This window comes from Sorghum bicolor, chromosome 7 (genome assembly GCF_000003195.3).
Source record: "Sorghum bicolor cultivar BTx623 chromosome 7, Sorghum_bicolor_NCBIv3, whole genome shotgun sequence".
In the NCBI taxonomy this organism is placed as follows: Eukaryota; Viridiplantae; Streptophyta; class Magnoliopsida; order Poales; family Poaceae; genus Sorghum; species Sorghum bicolor.
The window spans coordinates 12,258,536-12,280,709 of NC_012876.2; the positions used below are offsets into that span (position 1 = coordinate 12,258,536).

A 22,174-nucleotide genomic window follows, 5' to 3' on the forward strand; every position below is an offset into this window, starting at 1 on the left:
TGCTGAGGGCTGCCCATGGAACCTTTATGCTTCTTTGGACAAAAGGACCAACTCTTTTATGGTTAAGACTTATTATGGGGCACACAATTGCCAGAAGGAGTGGGTTCTCAAGAGATGTACTGCAAACTGGTTGGCTGCAAAGTACATTGATTCATTTAGAGCAAATGACAAGATGAGCAGATAAAGGATTATCAGCACATAGTAGACATCAATGCAAGGACTTGTGATTGCAGAAGGTGGCAATTGACGGGTGTCCCATGTTGTCATGCTATCTCATGCTTGAGAAGTGAGAGGATCCCACCTGAAAGTGTCCTTGCTAACTGTTATTCTGTGGAAGCTTACAAAAATGCATATGGATTCAACATTTGGCCTTGCAAGGACAAAACTGAGTGGGAAAAGATGAATGGGCCTGAAGTACTACCACCTGTTTATGAGAAGAAAGTAGGCAGGCCACCAAAGTCTAGGAGAAAACAACCACATGAAGTTCAAGGAAAGAATGGACCAAAACTGACTAGGCATGGTGTGGTCATGCATTGTAAATACTGTTCAGATGCTAACCATAATTCTAGTGGTTGCAAGCTTAAGAAGATGGGCTTTAGTTCAGAGGAGGCAAAAAAACTAGTGGCCACAACACATGCTACATTAGCCCAGGAAGCTGAACAACAAGCTGCACAGGCAACAACAAACCAGGAAGTGGAACTAGAAGAACAACCACAACAAGAGTGCCCTATCAATCAGGATTTGAGGCAAGAAGGCCAAGCTGAGTTCATGACACAAACTAGCACAACTCTATTGAGTCAGATGCTTTGGGAGGTAATATGCAAAAACATTCAATGCATATTAAAAATATTTTGGTTATAATATGTGTTAAACTTATTTGCTACAGGGGTCTCAGTTTACATCACTATCTCAGCCTCAGGGGCCATTGCCAGATAATTCCTTCATTTGCTCCAATCAACCTGTAGCAAGACCTGCACCACTAACCACATGCACAAAGGCAGGAAAGGCAACTGCAGGCAGGAAGAGGAATGCTACAGGAAGAAGCTCCAAGGTTGGAAATCAAGCACCTGCAAAGAACTCCAAGCCAAGAAAGAGAGCAGCAGCTAACAAGTCCTGAAAGACAGGGAGCAGTGCCCAACAAGTCTGTAGAAAATTTAGCAAAGATGTTACACCTTTTTGTTTAGACCTTTGCTGAATGTTTTTTTTGGAGAACGACCTTTGCCGGATATTGCAGTAGCTTGTTTAGAAGCTAACAGTTAGCTTGTTTAGACTTTTGTTTACCTTGCTGGATGTTGCAGCTTCTATCAAAACAATTTTTTGTCAATGTTACAAAATGCCAGTGACTTATTTTGTCAGTCTTATGTGATGTTAGTCATTTTTTCACATGCAATTGACTCTCAAATTTCAACCAAATTTATTCATCAAACTGTAAGATCACTTACATATACCATTACTAAATCCTAGTGAAGCAGGATTCACGTACACAATAACAAAACACTTGTCTCACATATGAACCAGTTCCTAAATAAAAAGCAGCGACAATTGCTCCTAGATGAACCAGTTCCTAAATAAAAAGCAGCGATAATTGCTTCTAGATAAGATACAACAGTGGTGAAGGGACTACAACAACATTAGCTTAGTTTTTGTGATCGGCAATTGCTCCTGGACGGCACGCCTCCTGGACGCTCGCCTTCTGGATGTGGCCTCCTGCACGCGGACCCAATGGCGCGGCTCTTGAACAGCCACGATGACGGCGACGGCTAAAACCACGATTGCTTCAGCCTTCGCCAATGCAGCCTCATCCTCGGGCTCGCCACGGCAGTCCCATCCACGTGATTGGCAATGGCAGCGACCCGTCGGAGATACGGCAGCGACGACCATGTTGCAGCGGCGCGCCTGAGTGAGAGCGAATGGGGATATTTTACACTGTAGCAGTCTAAGGTGGTCTGCAAATATAACAACGAGAACACTTGGTCAGCAGTGGGTTTGGGCCTAAATGACACCAAAACATAGATTATGGACTTAAGTAATCATTTTGAGAGTTCGTGGACCGGCTTGACACAGTTCAACAGTTTAGGGACCGGCCATGCACTTTGCTCTATTAGAGACTACATATTACACAGATTATTTAGCATATACTATTATCACAGTTCACAAGGACCATTCGTGTCCAAGCCTATATCATAACAGATACAGTACATGACACGTCACACGGGTACGCGCGCGTCGCGGCAGCTCACTGGTACTGTCCGCCGGTGCCGCGCGCCTGCGGGAAGTCGCTCCCGACGTGCGGGTTGTGCGCGGCGCTGGGCCGCGCCGTGCCGGTGGCCCTAGCGACGGGGCGGGTCTCGCCAACGCCGTCCTCGACGTGCCCACCCGCCGGGGCAGCCCCGCCGGCGCCGTAGCCCTGCCGGGAGGCGTCGACGATCCCGGGCGCGCCCTGCGACGGGTGCTGGTACGTGGCCGCGCCGGTGGCGCGCTCCTTGGCGGCGGCGTTGGCGCGCATGGCGTCCTGCTTCTCCAGCTCCGCGGCGCGCACGCGCTCCCGCTGGTTGGCCTCCGCCGCGGCCCTGTCCGACGCGTTGTGCGCCGTGGCCTTCTCCACCTGGCCTTGCACGGCGGCGCGGGTCTTCTGCATGCCGGCGTTCGCCGAGGCCCCCACGTTCGCCGCCGCCTCCTTGGTCGCCTCCATTGCCGTCTTCCCGGCCTGCATGGCTAGCTACCTGTTTGGGCTTGATCTCTCTCTCGCTTTTGCTCGCGGCAAGTATAGCTAGTGACGTGATCGCTTGACTAACAATAATCGCAGGGAATTAAGGGTGTGCCGTGTGCAGTAGCTAGCTGGGAGAGAACGTTGGGATTTTGCTGCCAGTTTTATAGGTTTTGTGGATGTGGACACGCGTCTGAGAGCGGGGAGCCTGGGACATACAAAGGCGGCGACGTGTTGACACGTTCGCTAGCACGTGTGGAGACACGCGTAGCTCTCGGTGGAGCGCCGGGACACGAGGCAGCTTGCCAAAGGGACGCACGCGTCGACGTGGTCACCGGAGGAGGAGGGCGATCTGTCAGCCACCTTGCACGATTACACCCCACGTACATTTTGGACTATTCTAGTTTGTACTAATACATTTGCATATGTCTTAGTGGTTAGGGGTGTTAAAATTTAATAAGTATGGTAGTATTTTCGTTTTATTTGATCATTATTGTTCTATCTAAACCTAATAATAAAGAGATAAAATTTTCGTCCTTTATTTTTGTCTGGAGTTTTTTTTGGTATGGCTACTTATAAGGATGGAGAGATCGGACGCAAGATAAATTGAAAGAAAAGAATCCTCTTCTAATTCAAACTTCTTCAAATCGAACTCTCCTTCCAAATTAGTTAAAATCTGCTTCGAAAGGTATCTCGTTTACGACTGTTATGTTTTCTATTCGTGTGTTTGAGTACTTCTTGGACTCTCCTTTTATGCCTGTTGTCTTCTATTAAAACTCTTTGTTTGAATTCTTACCTTATTTTGTTCATGTGTGCAGATTACTTATTGGACTCTCATTTTCATGGTTATGCCTACTCTCTCTCTATTAAAACTCTTGTTTGAATTCTAATTTTATTCGGTTCGAAATATCTTTTTTGTGTGCTCTTAAGAGTCCTGTTTCAATCATTCTTTTGAGAGACAAGAGTTTGTCTCTGTCTTTAAGATCAAGAGGAGCACGACACGGTCTAGGTTTTGTCTCATGAGAAAAAAAGTTTCGGATACTTACGACATGGATAGGTAAGAGTTAATTTAGACGAATCAATGGTCGGTAAGAAAAGCAACTTATTTACAAAAGTCATAACAACTTTTTTAGAATTACAGCTAGCACACCTTGGATTATAGACGGACAGATAAGATGCCCAAGCCCATAATGTTGGTGTGGCCCGTCTAGCGATAGACCGAAAACCGGCACGGCCTGGTGACGCATGCTGCATGGGCCATATTGGCAGCCCAATTTAATTTTACCGACATGGGCCGTTTAACCACCCATAGTTTAGAGAGTGAGCCAGAGGAACCGGGTGGTGGCGGAGACGAGGCAGCGCCGTAGCGGTCCATCGTGCGAGAGACATATTTCTTCCTGAGCCAATTGGATGATGACACGTGAGATCAGACGTTGTGTGCACAGAGATTTCTTTACAAGCCAATTGAACAATGACACGCAGCTTTGTTAATCTATATCTATATCATGAAAAAAATAGCCTGCTATTTTTGCCGCTATAGCCCAAAATAGTTTGAAAAAAATTATGCCGCTATTTGCATTCATGCACAATTTTACCGTTATTTTACTGCTAAAGTACGCTAATTACAGTTTATAAAACGCTAAACACCTTGGCCTTAGCTCGCTATTTAAAACATGGATCTATATATCTATATCTATATCTACATCTATATCTATATCTAATAATAAGTTATGAAAATTTTAGTTTATCCAAATTTCTGTTCACCTTCCAAAGTCCATATAGGATTTGAGAGAAACGGTACGATACGGCTTACCTGTTGTCCCATGCCCCGTCATCTACACTTAGGCCAAAACGATTACTTAAAAAAAAGAAGCTGGGCCAATCAACAGACCGGACTGGTTTGGACATAGGCTGAATTTAGGACTATGAATATGGAGATAGACGACGATCCCCTTACCAGAAACACCCTTCGATTACTAAAAAAAAGAAGATGAATGAGTGTGGTGCCCACATCGCATGGTTGTTATTAGCTAGGCGTTCGACATGAACAATACTTTTTTTTGACCGAAGTCGGCAGAGGAAACCTCAGCCTATTTTTTTTTATTTTTTTAGTGCATAACTGTTTAAATTTAATCCAATGGAGAGTCGAACTCAGGCCTGCTGGATGCTACTAAGGTGCTCTAACCACTAGGCTAGAGGCTCTTTCGCAACAATACTTTTTTGCCTTTCTGATTTTTAGAAAAAATTTATATCTTTTTTTATTTGGATTACTTAAAGATGAATAATCTCTTTATATTAGGATTAGAATTAGGATTCTTAGCTATCAAGATTGCCCTATATAGTGTCAATATAAATCTATAATCGAACTGTTGAATTAGAATTCTTTCTCATCTATTTATATTAGGATTATGACTCTTCCTACCTATTAAGGTTACCATATATAGGACCTACATAAAACATGAATCTAACTACATATCACGTTAGACAAGAGCTATTTTATAACTCGTATAAGCATGAGTTATATATAAGTTCGAACGAACTCTGTATTGTTCGGTAGTTGGTGGGAGACATACAAAAAATGGATTTCTGGTGAACTAAATTTTTCATAATTATATATTAGAGAAAGATTAGGTAATAGAGATATAAATATAGATTTGATAGTTTTTTCCCGTTGCAATGCACAGGCATTATTTTTGCTAGTTATAGACTACTTAGACTCAAAAGATTTGTCTCGCAAACTATTCTCTAGCTGTGTCTTTAGTTTTGTAGATAATATATATTTTGTACTCTATGCATGTGCAAACATTCGATGTGATAGGTGATAAAAAATCATAGGGAACCAAACAGGCCTTTACCGTATACTGATAGAAACTGCAAAGTGAAATCCTTATCACACCATGTAAGACAAGAACTGGCAAAATGTAGAGACGCCACTAATCCAAGCACGATTTAGCAGCTCAACCCAAAATTTTAGGTGCCAACTGTCATGCATATACGATGGACTCTTTTTTTAAGCAAATACTCACAATTTTATTACGTCTTAGGTGGATCATGGAAATCAAAAAGTGCTAAAAAGATTATAAATTGTGGGAGGGGGATCAACCCAAATATAGAATTAATCTATTGTTGATGTAAAAATAGATCTGCAAACACAAAGGGCTAATACCCGATTTAATGTTAAGGCGTGCCAGCCGATTTGACCTTACAACCGACAAAGGTGATAACTTGAATACTTTGGTCCCGACAACAACGATACGTCCGGATGCCACGGCCAAGAGGTATTCATGCGGAACTTGAGAACTCGTCGAGCTTGACTCGATGAATTCCTAAGAACTCGTAAGTAAAAAGAAAATATGCAAGTTGACGAAGTTGTCGAAAAGTAGATGCTGGAATAGATGTAAAAACTTATGTTTGATTGATTGTCTATATTTTTTACATTGCTATCGGGTCTACATTTATTCCCTGTCTAAAAGAGTTACAATCAGACACGACTAGGAATCTAATTTCAAACTAGACGGAATCCGTAAACAAAACAAACTCTAATAACTATGGAAAATATTAATTTATCCATCCTAGGCGGTCGGCGCACCGTCATCATTTTCTTGGCAAGTCTTACGCTGTCCTCTGCTATTATCGGTAAATCACCATCCATCGGCATCGGCAACCATCAATATCGGCCATCGGCACAGATCAATCATCATTCCTGGACTTAGACATATTCCGCTGTTCTGTCATCGGCATCACAACCCATCGGCATCTCCTCTGTTAACCAGTCATCACTTTCTCGTCTGTCGATCCACATTTCATTAACTCCCATATACGCGTCTAAAGATACGTGTCCAAAACGGTGTCAACACATGCCCCCCAATTTCGAAGTATAAAACCATTAATGCTCCGAAATTCTATCCTAATAATGACGTCCTTTTCGCTGTGATTTCCTTCTGACAACAATTAATTACCAAATCCAAACAACCTTAGCCCAGATCTCTAGTATGCACCTCGAATCCCTCAACTCCTCAAACTGAATCTCCCAAACATCCGTTCATCGGCAACTTTTCCGTTAGAGTGGACTGTCGATGAGCCGACCAGGAAATCCTGCACAGAAAAATATCCTCCAAAATCATGACCGCTTGCTGTCAAATCACCTGCACAATCCCTTGATTACCATGCGAACAGTTACCATATCCACCTGAACACCCTCGATTTTCACGGATACGACAAAGAGATAAGTCAGAAATGCCCTTGCTCACTTTATCCTATAAATACTTCCTTCCTTGGCACTCTTTCTCCACCTTTCCATCCCGCATCCTCAAACCCATCTCTCTGGCGGCGGCATTGTTGAAGAGCCCACAAACTCCAGCAAAATCCTCCCCAACGGTTCCTCAAGTCTCCGATCTCCTTCTTCTCCGAGAAGAAATGGTCGTTAACTTCATCGTCCCTGAGGTTAATCTATTCCCATCTTTGCCGTACCTTTTGCTTCTTGCAAATCCATTTACTCAGCATTTTCTTTCTTTCTTTTTCTCTATTCTTCCAATCTTCAAACTTTTAGGATTTGAGCAAAAAAATTGTCATCCCCACCGAAGAACCCCACCTCCAATGCCTTGGTCCATTGGGTAATCCAGATCCCACTGATTTGATCAACGCAGAAACCAATAGAATACCTTTGAGGGCCGAAAATTTTTCATTGGATCTATGAAAAGATACCTTCCGATCTTGGCCAAGTTCTACCAAGGAATGCAAGGATTGGTTCTTAAGAGTCAGCAAGTCAAATGAAGTACATTGGGGTGAACGCAAGCTAGACCAGTGTATCAGGCTATCCATTGCCGATATGGATAGAAATGAGGCACTACTGATAGCTGCTTCATACTTCTGGTCAGATACTCTTAATGCCTTCTTGTTCGGTCATGGTCCTGCTTCTCCTACTCTTGCCGATGTACTCATGCTCACTGGCTTGGATATTGCAACTGCCGATGATCATCATTTGTTTGACCGCAAGGCCGAACGCAAAGTAGAAACCCGCAACATCGGCGGTTGGTCAGGGTATATCCAAAAGTACCAGAGAACAGGACCAGTTGGGCAAAGGGAGCACGCCATTTTCCTGAAGATGTGGCTAGACAAATTCGTCTTCTGTGGCCGATCGGTAGGACCAACTTCCGTCTACTTATCGGCAGCAGAGAGATTAGCCGATGGTGGCCGATTCCCTCTTGGCCGATACCTGCTAGGCTCTGCCTACCACCTCCTCCATCAAGTGACTGAGAAGCTCCTGTTAGGTGAACCCATCGGCAACCTAGGAGGCCCCTGGTGGTTTATCAATATGTGGCTCCATGTTCATATGCACAAACGCCTCCGGATCGATCTCTTTGCACAGCAATTCCCCAGAGATATTGCCGAAGATTATGAACTGGCCGACGAAGAATCAGCAACTCGCCCACCCCTCAACTATGGTGAGGCCGCTATAGTTTTGCCCGGCACTGGCAGCAATGAGAACCAGATCAACCGATTCTTCCATACCCTGTACAATGGCCTCTCCAAAGATCAGCGAGCGTGGATGCCTTATGAAGATCCAGAAACCAGATTCCCGCTCACCTTCCATCCTTTCGACAATGCCCTCAACAAGGATAATGATTTGATGATGGCAATCATCACTCCGAGGGCCATCCCAGTGAATACTTTTGGCAGTGGGAAGAACACCAACCCCACCTATGAATTTTACAACCCATCGGCACTAGCTCGCCAACTAGCTTTTGGCCAACTGCCGATCAGACTTTGTTACGCTGATGTGGTGAAGCCAAGGGAGACCATAACCAGTGGACTCGAGTGGATAAGGATTGCCCACCTTCAACCAAATGCCGATACGACAGACATCGATCTGTCGGTCTGGGTACCAGCTCTTTTTATTACTCAGTTGTACAAGTAGTGGTGGGAAGAATGGAAGGAACACCTGTTCAGTACGTTGGCTCTTACATACCGCGGCATGATCGACCCCGATTACAAGGTCCCCGACAACACTGTAAGTCTTCGACCGATATCTTAGTTCCTTTGTTGTTTCTAATTCTATCGATAACTTACTTGTTTTTATTTCAACAGGTCAATAACCCAGTGTCGACAGTCAGCAGGAGTGGAAGGCCGATCGAACTCCTTCCGTCAGGCCTAATTTCTCTGATCGGCCATAACGCACCAAGCTTAGCAGTTCTGATGCATCGGAATGTGCGCTTCAAGAAGACTACCAAACGATCGAAAGTATCCCCACCGATTGCTGCTGCCACCCTGGCACAAGCCTTCAAGGTAATACCCTTAATAACAACTCTATACCGAATTTATTCCATACTCACTTCATCCTTTCAGGGCACATCGATCGCAACAGGAACTTCATCGGTAAGTTTTATTCTTCAACTGAACTCCATCGGTATTCTTTTTATATTCCTACTCATGAAATTCTGGTTGTTGTAATAGCAAACTGGCAAATCGGCTAAGACAAAAGACGCTCAGACGTCAAGTGCCGATGCCCCCAGCACAGTCAAGCTAAGAGAAAAGGCCCCAAGAGCACCAAGTCGCAACCAAAGTGCCAGAGGAGCACCATATTCTCCTCCTCGTTCAGCATCACCGATTCATGTAGCATCATCCCCTTCTTCAACTGAAACCCAGACACAAGAAGTGCCTTCTCCTCCCCGACAAGTACTCCAACAGCAAGAAGCACTAGCCGATGTCTCTGAACACGTTGCCGATCCGGCTGATCTGCGCACGTCATCGGCTATCCCTCCACAACAATCAATCTCCATATCTCCTTAGGGTAAAGCGTTGACCATAGAATTATCACCGATGAATTTTATTTTGCAAATTATAATCATCCTTGTAATTCTTTAGTTGAAGTCATTCCATCGGCGACTCCAGCCGATCAACCCATAGTACCGGTTGCATCCCCACGCCAAAGGCAAGAAATTCTTCTGAAGCAAGTAAGTCACTCGATTCTTTCAGACTTTTCATCATTAATACCTAGCTTCGAGTAACTTATCTTTTTCCTTTTCTAGGAGCAAGAGTCCCCAGATAGTCTGTTCTCCTTTGCCATCGACATCTCCGATGATGAAGGTGAAGAAGCAAGCTCTTCTCAGGCGGTGGGAATCTCATCGGCAGAAATCAAAACCAAGCTGGAAGACTTGTTGGTCTTGCTGCACCAAGACATAGCCCAGCTAGTAGATGATTCTGACCCAGCTAAAGCTTTGTTCAAGACCCTTCATGGTGAGATTCCAGCCAATGTCGAAGAGATCCTTTTTCCAAGCTGCTCACTTGGAAAGTCGTCAGCTCCAGTATCAAAAGGCCACTCAACGTCTCGCCGATAGAGCTGCTCATACCCGGCTCGCAGAGGACATGATGCAAGTAAAGCGGGCCGCCGATGAGAAACACAAAAGCATCGGCGCTTTGCAGTCCTCAGGAGATGAACTAAAGCAAAAGATCTCCAACGTATCGGCAAGAAGAGAAACCTTACTAGCTGAACTTAGGCAAGTGGAAGATGCCCTGACTCAAGCCCAATGAGAAGAAAGCCAGCTGCTTGAGATGCTCAAGACCCTTCAACAAGAATGAGATGTCCAAGCCCGCAAGGCACTGCAGATGAAGAAGAGGCTGAAGCCAGTGGAGGGTTCTACCGATGAAGATATCCGGGAAATAGAAGAGGCCAACCAGATCCGTCTGCGCGCCATATCGGCTATTCAAGCTCTGCTGAACCTGTGAGCTCTTCATCGGCAACTCGTTCAATTCTGCCCTTAAAAACTTCTTAATCATTTTGGTCTAGCCAATAGGACTATTATCGGCACTTAAACATTATGTATGGCTCTAGACATATTTCATCCAGCCGATAAGAGTGTTATCGGTATTTGAACTTTTATGCGTCAATCCAGATACTTGGGTAGTACTTCTTTAAATATTTTCCATTTAACGCTCTAGGAAATTCGACTCCTTCGAGAGTTTCTAAAATATAAGCATTGCCAGGAGCCGATCGATTTATCTGATAAGGACCTTCCCAATTAGGAGACCATTTTCCAAATTTTGAATTTTTTAGTCCCAATCGGTAAAATCTATTTCCATACCAAATCTCCATCAGCAAACTCCTTGGCCTTCACCTTTTTATCATACCATTTAGCAACTCTCCTTTTATTTTCTTCTATATTAATTAAAGCCCTTAACCGATGCTCTGCTAAATCGTCCAATTCATCTTTCATCAAAGTAGCATAGTCATCGGCAACCAATTGATTCTGAAAAGACACCCGTCTAGATCCAGTCTTAATTTCCCATGGTAATAACGCATCATGCCCATATACCAACTGATAAGGTGAAACTTTGGTTGATCCATGACATGCCATCCGATACGACCACAAAGCTTCATTCAATAATATGTGTCATCTTCTCGGATTTTCTTCAATTTTTTGTTTAATGAGCTTAATAATCCCTTTATTAGAAGCTTCAGCTTGTCCATTAGCTTGAGCATAATAAGGAGAAGAATTCAACACTTTAATTCCCATACCGATTGCAAATTCATCAAACTCCCCCGATGTAAACATGGTACCCTGATCGGTAGTGATCGTTTGGGGAATGCCAAATCGGTAAACAATATGCTCTTTTACAAAATCGATCATGTTGGCCGATGCCACTTTCTTCAAAGGAATGGCTTCAACCCATTTAGTGAAATAATCGGTAGCAACTAAGATAAACTTATGTCCTTTGCTCGATGGCGGATAAATCTGACCGATTAGATCAATAGCCCATCCCCAGAACGACCAAGGCTTGATAATAGGATTCATGGCCGATGCGGGCGCTCTTTGAACATTGCCAAACTTTTGACATCCCTGACATCCTTTAAAATATTTAAAGCAATCTTCAAGTATAGTCGGCCAATAATATCCGTTTCTCCTAATCATCAATTTCATCTTGAAAGCCGACTGATGTGATCCACATACTCCTTCATGAATTTCACCCATCAAACTTCTAGCTTCATCATCACCCAAACACTTGAGCAAGACTCCATTATCGTCTGATAATACAACTCTTCTTCAAGGAGTACATACTTTGTGGCTTGGAACCTAACACGCCTCTCAACTTTCTTAGATGGATCTTTTAAATAATCAATAATTTCCTTTCTCCAATCATCAGCACTGAGTGCCGATAGTATATCTAAGATGGGTTGATACCCCGAAGCATGTTGAGCTAATCGGTTGGCTTCTTCATTATGCAACCGAGGAATATGCTCTAATTGGAAATCCTTGAACTCCTTTAACAGTTGTACACACCTTTCATAGTGGGTTATCAAAACCTCACTTCGGCATTCATAAATTCCAGCCAACTGATTTATAACAAGCATAGAATCGCTGAAGATTTCAATAGTATCGGCATGAACCTCCTTTAATAATTCCAACCCTTTAATCAAAGCTTGGTACTCAGCTTGATTATTTGTTGACGTAGCAACAATCGGCAAAGAAAACTCATACTTCTTTCCTTGAGGAGAAACCAGCACTATGCCGATTCCTGCCCCCCGGTCACACGTGGATCCATCAAAGAAGAGCGTCCAAGGAACGATTTCCAAAGCATCCACTATACCGCAATGCTGAGTTACAAAATCAGCCATAATCTGCCCTTTAAGTGCCTTAGCCGACTTGTAGCGCAAATCAAATTCCGACAATGCTAATATCCACTTGCCGATTCTACCACTCATAATTGGCATTGATAACATGTATCGGACTACATCATCTTTGCATATAATAGTGCATTCGGTCGATTGTAAGTAATGCCTTAATTTGATACAAGAAAAGTATAAACATAAGCACAACTTTTCAATTGTCGAATACCTTGTTTCAGCATCCACCAGACTTCTACTTAGATAATAAATCACACGTTCCCTCCCTTCAAATTCTTGAATTAGAGCCGAACCGATGACCACACCATCGGTAGATAAATATAATCTGAAGGGTTTTCCTTGTTGCGGTGGAACCAAAACTGGAGGATTTATCAAATAATTCTTGATCTCATCCAAAACTAACTGTTGCTCTTTTCCCCATACAAATTCTTGATCAGCCTTCAACTTAAGCAAGGGACTAAAAACACGAATTTTACCTGACAAATTAGATATAAATCGTCTAATAAAATTAATCTTGCCGATCAATGATTGAAGTTCAATCTTATTGGTAGGAGCAACTATTTTGTTAATGGCATCAATGCATCTCCTACTAATTTCAATCCCTCTTTGATGCACCTTGAAACCAAAAAATTGTCCTACCAACACACCAAATGCACATTTATTAGGATTCATCTTTAAACCGTGCTTCCTAGTGCATTCTAACACCTTTCGTAAATCGGCTAGATGTTTTGTGAAGTCTCCTGACTTAACCACCACATCATCAATATAGATATCCACTATCTTGCCGATGAACTCATGAAAGATGAAATTCATAGCCCTCTGATAGGTAGCACCAGCATTTTTAAACCAAAAGTCATGACTACCCATTCAAATAACCCAACATGACCAGGACACCTAAATGCTGTCTTGGTAATATCTTCTTCGGCCATGAATATTTGATTATAACCTGCATTGCCATCCATGAAGCTAATAATCTGATGTCCAGCTGCAGCATCAATCAACAAATCGGCAACTGGCATTGGATATCCATCCATTGGCGTGGCTTTATTGAGATTCTTGAAATCAATGCAGACACGAAGCTTCCCATTCTTCTTATAAACAGGAACAACATTAGAAATCCACTCGGCATACCGACATTGCCGAATAAATTTAGCTTCGATAAGTTTAGTTATTTCGGCCTTAATATGAGGAAGAATATTGGGATTGCATCGGCATGCTGGCTGTTGATGTGGCCGAAACCCAGACTTAATAGGTAACCGATGTTCAACAATCGATCGGTCTAAACCTGGCATCTCGGTATAATCCCAAGCAAAGCAATCTTTATATTCCTTTAATAAATCGGTTAATTGTTGCTTACACTCATAATTTAACTTAGCACTAATAAAAGTAGGTCTTGGCCTATCACCATTACCTATATCTACTTCTACTAGATCATCAGCCGATGTAAACCCCTGACCTAATTTTCCATCATCAGCGAACCTATCCATTAAAGCTCTTCATCAGAACCGACTACTTGGATCGGTGGAATTTCATAATCGGCAACCTTGAGAAAATCCTTCTCCTAATCTTCCCCTGATATACATCTAGTCTTCTCATAAGTATCCACCTCTGCCGATGCAATAATATATGAAGAATCTCCTGGGACAATTTCAATTTTGTCTCCTACCCACTGAACCAAGCACTGGTGCATTGTAGAGGGAATACAACAATTGGCATGAATCCAGTCTCTCCCCAATAGAAAATTGTATGCACCTTTTCCACTCATGACAAAGAAAGTTGTCGGCAAAGTCTTGTTGTCGATGGTCAACTCAACACATATAGCCCCCTTGACTGGAGACACATTCTCCTCAAAGTCTTTCAACATCATATCGGTCTTGGTCAAATCCTGATCCCCTTTGCCAAGTTTTCGATAAACTGTGTACGGCATAATGTTGATTGCAGCTCCACCATCAACAAGTATCTTAGACATCGCCTATCCATCAACCCTACACTTAACAAATAAAGCTTTAAGGTGTTGTCTCTCATCATCAGTGGGCTTTTCAAACATAGCTGTCATCGGATCAAGAGCCAACTGAGCTATCTGATCAGGAAAATCTACCTCCTCATCATCACTAAAGGGTGCAAGAAATTCCATCGGCAACATAAATACCATGTTAATATCTGCCGATGGCCCTTTTCCCTTGTGATCCGACTGCTGCCGATTCACGGCCTTAGAAGAATTTTCTTCCTTATTCAACTCTTCCTGTCGTTCTCGCTGCATTCTCCTTTTCTGTGTCCTTGTCAATCCTTCTGGACACCACTGGGGAAGTTGTGGCTGCTTCACTGGTTGATACCGAACCTTCCTTGATTCCATCCGATGAGTATTAGCATCCTTACAAAATATGAACTCATCGGGAACTCGTGCATCTGCCATCTCCTCAAGCTCCTCCTGATTTCTAGGAAAATAGCCGACACGTTCACCAAGCCTGTCATGCACACTGAGCCTGCCCCCCAGCCGATCATGAACTGACATCCTTCCTCTAATCGGCCCATTGAAACGCCGATCATCGTCTTGATATTGCCGATTTAGTCTATCATACTGATTATAACCATTGCATTCAGGGCAGTCTCTAACAGTTGGTAACTTAATGTTTTGCTCCCAATAGTGGATGAAGAACGGGCAATTCCAATGATCTTTATGCGATTCCACTCTTGTCGGCGTCTTTCCTCTTCTCGGCGATGATCCTCCTGCTGGCAACGATACCGATCCTCACGTTGCTGCCATGTCTCCCGATGCCGCATGTGAGTGATTACAATGCCGGATCGAGGAGGTCTTCCAGAACTAGTGCCTTCTTGGATCAAACCTTTACCCTTGGCATCATCGGCAGTGATATGGTGCTGAGGATCTACCGATGCGCTCTTCTCAGCTGCTTCTGAAGTTAAAACTTTAGTCTTTCCCTTAGTGTCCAACATATTTGTGGGGAAAGGATGCTGATCAATCTTCATCGACTTCTGAGCCTTAGAGCTATCAAATTTAATCCTCCCAGACTCTATAGCTGATTGCAGATGTTGTCTGAACACCTTGCACTCATTTGTACTATGAGAGGTTGCATTATGCCACTTACAGTACTTGATCTTTTTCAATTCTTCTACCGATGGAATCACATGGTTGGGTGACAACTTAATTTGGCCTTCCTGAAGCAGAAAGTCAAATATCCTATCGGCTTTTGTGAAGTCAAAAGCAAACTTTTCTGGTTCTTTATGGCCAAAAGGACAAGACATCGGCTTTTTATTTTTCACCCATTCTGCCAAGCTGATTACTGGTTCCTCATCAGAATCTAAACTTGTCACCTCATCGACAAATGAGACCTTTTTGTTCCAAACTTTCCTAAGCTCAAAAGCCTTGATATCCTGATCAGAAATCCTCTGTACCAAGTGACTTAGACTTTCAAACTCTTGGGAAGCATACTTATCTTTGATATGCGGCAACAATCCTTGGAAAGCTAAATCGGCTAACTGCCAATCATCTAGAACTAGACTATAGCATTTATTCTTGACATCCCGCAACCTTTGCACAAAACTCTCAACCGATTCATCATTGCGTTGCCTTAGTCTGACTAAATCGGTAATCTTCTTCTCATGAACACCAGAAAATAAGTATTTATGGAACTGCTTCTCTAGATCGGTCCAAGTAATTACTGAGTTTGGAGGTAATGAAATAAACCAAGTAAAGGCCGATCCAGACAAAGATGACGAGAATAGACAAACTCTTCACGCATCTCGATTGGCAGCTTCTCCATACTGGATGATGAATCGATTAACATGCTCCATAGTTGATGTATCATCTTGTCCAGAGAACTTAGTGAAATCTGGCACCTTGTACCGATTTGGAAGTGGAATCAAGTCGTATGCAGGAGGATATGGTGTCCGATAAGAGTAAGTATTGACCTTCGGTTTTATTCCAAATTGGTCCCTTATAACTTCAGCTATCTTATGGGCCCAATAAGCATCGGCATCGGCCCGATGTGCGGGTTGTGGATCTGGCATTTGCTGATAAGCCTCCACGTGTCTCTGAGGTGCACGATCTCCAAGGAACATAGCATTAGCCACAGCCTGTTGGCCACCAAACTGCTGAGCAAGATTCATTGGCTGATTGACTAGCCCTTGATTCTAAAATCCAGGCTACATCTGTCCCTGCAGGAATCCCGCAACCTGATGATTCTGCTGTGTCATTTGTGGAAAGACAAACTGCCCCGTCCATCCAGTGTTGGCATTCATCGGCGTAGACCCTGCCGATGGTTGATAGTTGGGTATTATCATTGGATTGACATACCCCGTTTGAGTCATAAACCTTTGGTGCGTCGGTAGTGGATCCGCCGATGCAATGGGCATCTGGAATGTTGGCATCTGAAAGTTTCCAGTAAGAGGCCTCGCAGTAGTAGTTGTAGAATATTGAGGATTCTGAGTCATCGGTGACACTGGAGGTACCGATGTCATAGGAGCCTTGCCTGTCATGTCAGCCACATGAGATGTTCTAGAACTATTCGCCAAAAAGTCTGGAGGCATACCATATCCCCACCAGTTAGGAGGAACTTGACAATTCTGGAATACAGATCCTAACATTGCCAATGCCAATAGATCTGTAGCAAGTTGAACTTGCCCCTCTGATATTTCTGGATTAGTTCTCATCGGTGTAGATTGTCCATTAGTCATCCCTAATGTACTTGGAGGAGAGGTAACTTCTGTACCCGCAACGGGCGGAGGGGCCGATGGAGCGGTGACCGATGATGATCCTGGCTGATTATAAGCAGGGCCCACGTATAATGGTGGCACTTGTCCTTCTTTGAAAGTTCTAGCCACAGCATTGAAGACAGTATTGGACAACACTCTGGATTGATTGATCAAAGCACGATTAATAGCATTGTCAACCATCTCTTGCAATTTACCAGGATTGGCTTTAAAAGTGATTTGCCGAGGCATCGACAATGCTTCCTTTTAGATTACCTCGCCGCTCCTGTTGACACTAAAGGACTTCAAACATAGCTGCTTGTATTCCTCCATAGCTTTTGCCATAGCTTGCTTCTGCTCATCTCTGAGATTGGCTTCAGTTACGGCAATGATGTTCTCCGTATCGAAATCAGTATTCGACATGTTGATCTTGATGATGAATCTGAATCTGTCCCACTGGGCGTGCCAAAAGATGTGTTGATGCAAAAGTAGATCTGCAAACACAAAGGGCTAATACCCGATTCAATGTTAAGGCGTGCCAGCCAATTTGACCTTACAACCGACAAAGGTGATAACTCGAATACTTTGGTCCCGACAACAGCGATACGCCCGGATGCCACGGCCAAGAGGTATTCACGTGGAACTTGAGAACTTATCGAGCTTGACTCGATGAATTCCTAAGAACTCGTAAGTAAAAATAAAATATGCAAGTTGATAAAGTCGTCGAAAAGTAGATGCTGGAATAGATGTAAAAACTTGTGTTTGATTGATTGTGTATATTTTTACATTTCTACCGGGTCTACATTTATACCCTGTCTAAAAGAGTTACAATCAGACACAACGAGGAATCTAATTCCAAACTAGACAGAATCCGTATACAAAACAAACTCTAATAACTATGGAAAACATTAATTTATCCATCCTAGGCGGTCGGCGCACCGTCATTATTTTCTTGGCAAGTCTTACGCTCTCCTTTGCTATTATCGGTAAATCACCCTCCATCGGCATCAGCAACCATCAATATCGGCAATCAGCACAGATCAATCATCATTGCTGGACTTAGACATATTCCGTTGTTCTGACATCAGCATCACAACCCATCGGCAGCTCCTGTGTTAACCAGTCATCACTTTCTCGCTTGCCGATCCACATTTCATTAACTCCTAGATACGCGTCCAAAGATACATGTCCAAAAATGGTGTCAACATCTAGGCCTCATAATATACCACGGCGAGCTAACTCAAATGCAGAGACACTACATGTCTATTTAGTTTTCTGGTTTATTTCTAGCCTGGCTAGAGTCTTAGCCTGCTTCCACTAAGACAATCCCTGGTTATTTGATTGTCTGTATTATCTAAGCCTGACTAGCAAATGATGTGTTTGGTTGCCTGGTTTAGGTTGTATAGAATCATCTCTTCTTCTATTTAGTAAGTTTACACTCTACGTGGTATTTCATCGAACATCTGGTGGCCGCAAGAGGAGGCACTAGTGACCACCTCATCGGCGAGCACCTGAGGAAGCACAGTGGTGAGCAATGTGTAGGTGTGCTTGGGAGCCCTCTAACTCACTCATGCTTGATAGTGTTCAGCCGATCGAGTGAGAGAGCGATTCTAGTATGGTTGCATTGAGAAATTGCATTGAGTAATACTAGGTGTTCATGTTGCATGCTAGTAGTGCTTGTTACTCTTGGAGGTTGTCACCTCCTAGATGGCTTGGTGGCTTGTGACTCCATTAAAGTACGGGAGAAGATTGTGTAGTGCTCCAAAGAGGATTTGTGAGGGGTATGATGCTCACCTTGCAAGGATCGCGAAGAACAACTCTAGTAGAGCGAGACACGAAGGACGACAAGTGGTCTGATAAGGTCAAGTGCTAGAGCTTATGGTAAGCACTCCATGTGGGAGTTTGACTTGCAGGTTACCACTAGCAAGAGGACTGGTGGCAACATTGAAGCTTGTCTCAACGAGAACTTAGCTTGGTGGCAACCAAGTGAACCTCAGTAAAAAATCATCGTGTCAACATTATCTACTCTTCTCGGTGGTTTGTATGTTGCATACACAAGCTTGTTTTTGCATTCTATTTATAGTGCTTGTATAGTTGCTCTTGTACCTAGTTTAGGTTGTGTAGCTTGCTAGTTACCTTCTTGCTTGTCTAGCTAGAAGTAGCTCTTGTTACATGACTAATTCGGTTTTGTGTTAACCTTGTTAGTCACATTGCTTAGTTTGTGTAGCTAAGTAATTTATGCTCTCCAATTTGGCTTGTGTAGCCATGTTACTGAGCGTTGCTAGTGAGCTTAGGCTTTGTGCGCTTTGCATCACCAGGTTTGTGTGACCTTGCAAGCTAGAATTGATTAGGAGAGCATGTTGGGTATTTTAAACGCAAACAGAAAAATCCGCAAGCGCACGGATACCGATGTAGCTTTCACCCGGGAGTATTCCAGAGTATCGATTTTCCACAGAGAACGTGAGTGTACTAATTAAGATCCAAGATCGCCCAAGGATAACTATATGAATATTTTTGGTGGGAAGAGAGGAAGTTTCCTGAGAGTTCTCTAGTTGATCTAAGAATCAAGAATTACTTCAAGATTATCTATATCGGGACATCAGAGCACTAACCACAGAAAGAGATGAGAAGGGGGCTAGGAAGGTCTGACTACGGTCCTACAAACACCGATCCGAACGTGGTGGAATACGTCGACCGTTAGGGCTGTCACTACCCTAGGGCTACCACAACAATCCGTAGGATTGGGTGCAATTCCAGGTAATCACAAGACTAAACACCACGTCTAATCTATTAATTACTACTCTAGCGTTATAAAGACTAGAGCACTTGATGCAAGCGGGAATCCAATAAATAACTTGAATGTAAATAAAAGTAATTAAAGAACTCAGGAATTATGAATTGAAGAACCTGGAGAACGATGAAGAACGAACCAGATGCTGCAAAAGTATAATGTTGAGGAAGATCCGACAGATCCGGCTCCTCCTCCGCTCTCCTCTTCTCTCTCCCTATTTTCTAGATTACAACTAGAACTAACTAGAACTAGAACTAGAAGAACTAGAACTAGAACTAGATGAACTAGAACTAGATCTAGATGAACTAGAGGTAGAACTAGAAGAACTAGAGGGATCCTCTCTACTTGGATGAAGAATTGAAACCCTAACTTTGATTCTGTAGAAGAGGTATGATCTCCAGGGGCCAGGGGGGTCTGGTTTTATAGTCCCTTCAAGTGAATCTGGGCCGTCGGATCAAACCGACATTGATCGTGTGGTTTTCCTTGAAGTATTAGGTCGGTGGAGCATGATCCCCGAACTTCACCCTGATTGGTCCAGGGGGGAGGGCGGGCGCCCTCAGGACTAGGGCGGGCGCCCTGTCCCTGAGGCCTCTCGGTTTCCGCTTTGTTCCCGTGGCTTCTGGAGTCTTCTAGATGATAGAAAATTGCACGGCACGTTAATATCTCTATGTAAACCCGAGGTGTGGGCCTTTCTTCCATATTTCGTGATAACCCCCTGCAGAAATAGACAAACACCAAAACTTGTGGAATTCTGTCAGATAAAACCCTAAGTCTAGGTGTTGGTTGCATTTGGATCCTTTTCTATGATTAATTGATGGTTAAATATGAGCATTAAGGACCGTCAACAAGCTCCCCAAGCTTAACCTTTGCTCGTCCCTGAGCAAAGATGAACTCAAGAGTTTCTGCAGTGGTTTCATAACTTAAAGATACACATGCGTTTAAACAAGATTTCATCTCTGGTTAGAGTAAACTGTTAAGACTTAAAACTTACTCATTTACTTTTCATCATGGGACTTGTAACCGTCACTTCTGTCTTGAGTAGTTAAAAGATAGAACAGTCTAGTCAAACACCATGTCTCTTGTTCTTCGATTAACTATAGCTCTGGATTTTTTTGCAGATTTTCAAATAAAACTCAGAGATTCCTTGTATGACTCTCTAGTCTCTCTTTTGTGGTATTTCTAGATCCTTACCAAGGCAGTAATGGTGTATGCCTTCTCTCAAAGTATGTGGTATTTTTGGTATGAGGCGTAGTGACATTGCCTTCTCTCTCATCCTACTCTAATAAGGTTTTGATATCTGGAGCTCATAGGTGGGAGACAGCTAATACATACTTACAAAACATTTATTGCATAGTCAAACCATGGATCCAGAAGAACAAGTCAATAAGTCAAATCAAGATATGCATGTGTGGCGAATGAATGGTGTATGGTGATGATGGTGATAATGGTGAAAGTCTAATTCTACTTATGCTCTTTTGAGGGGATACATACCTTTCTTGCTCTTTTGAAACTTTTTGAGGAGAATGAGATGCTCTATATTTTCTTTTTCTTTTCTCTCAGGTGGGTATCTTGTACCCCTAATTCTACTGTCAGACACTTGTCCATTTTTACCTCTCGTCTCACTTTTATTTTCTTTTCTTTCGAGGTTCCGGGCACTTGCCCCTTTTTATTTCCTCGTATTCTTTCTCTTTTTTTTTCTCTTTTTTTAGAGCACTCATCTCATGAGATAATATAGCAAGTGGTAGTAACAAGATAACTTGAGCATTTATTTCACAGGGGAAAAACAGAAATATTTTTGGCTATTCTCTCCCGGATTAGGAGTAGAATATTTTTGGGTGGTTCTGGAGATGGAAATGGATAGATATATGTGGATGCGTACTTCCGGAGTAGAAGCAGCATGTATGAGTGAACGTGCAAGTGAATCTTGATTTTAACCACATGACAAGCTCCTAAGGGTCTACACAGCTTGACCACACTCAATGCTCATAAGTAGTAAAAAGTAAATGTGTGGCTCAAAGTCTAGCAAGCATGTATATATGGCTGTGGTAGGAATTTAAACTCTCATCATACAGGAACTCATCATGCAACATTTTAAAGATTTTCAAAGATAAAATTCTCCAGAATTCTAGCATCTCTAGGAACAGATAAACAACAGCTCAACCTTCCCATATCATATCCGTTAACGACTTAGACTTCAGATCAAGTACTCCCACCACAAGTTCAGGTTTAGAGCAAATCTTAATTAATACCAGTCATGCCTAAACTTGAGAGAGATTTCAATTTAAGAACTAGTCATGGTAGAGCAACTATTCATCATTTCCATGTGAGAGCTTATCATGAGGGTTCA

General features: G+C 43.0%; 1 protein-coding gene across 1 annotated transcript; it reads right to left on the minus strand.

Moving 5' to 3' along the window:
- LOC8073244 (11 kDa late embryogenesis abundant protein) lies at positions 1,399 to 2,844 on the minus strand. Its single transcript, XM_002445234.2, has 2 exons — positions 2,200 to 2,844; positions 1,399 to 1,946 (listed from the first exon to the last, which is right to left on the minus strand). Exon 1 carries the CDS (start codon positions 2,711 to 2,713, stop codon positions 2,237 to 2,239), a length of 477 nt encoding a protein of 158 aa, XP_002445279.1. The 5' UTR covers positions 2,714 to 2,844; the 3' UTR covers positions 1,399 to 1,946; positions 2,200 to 2,236.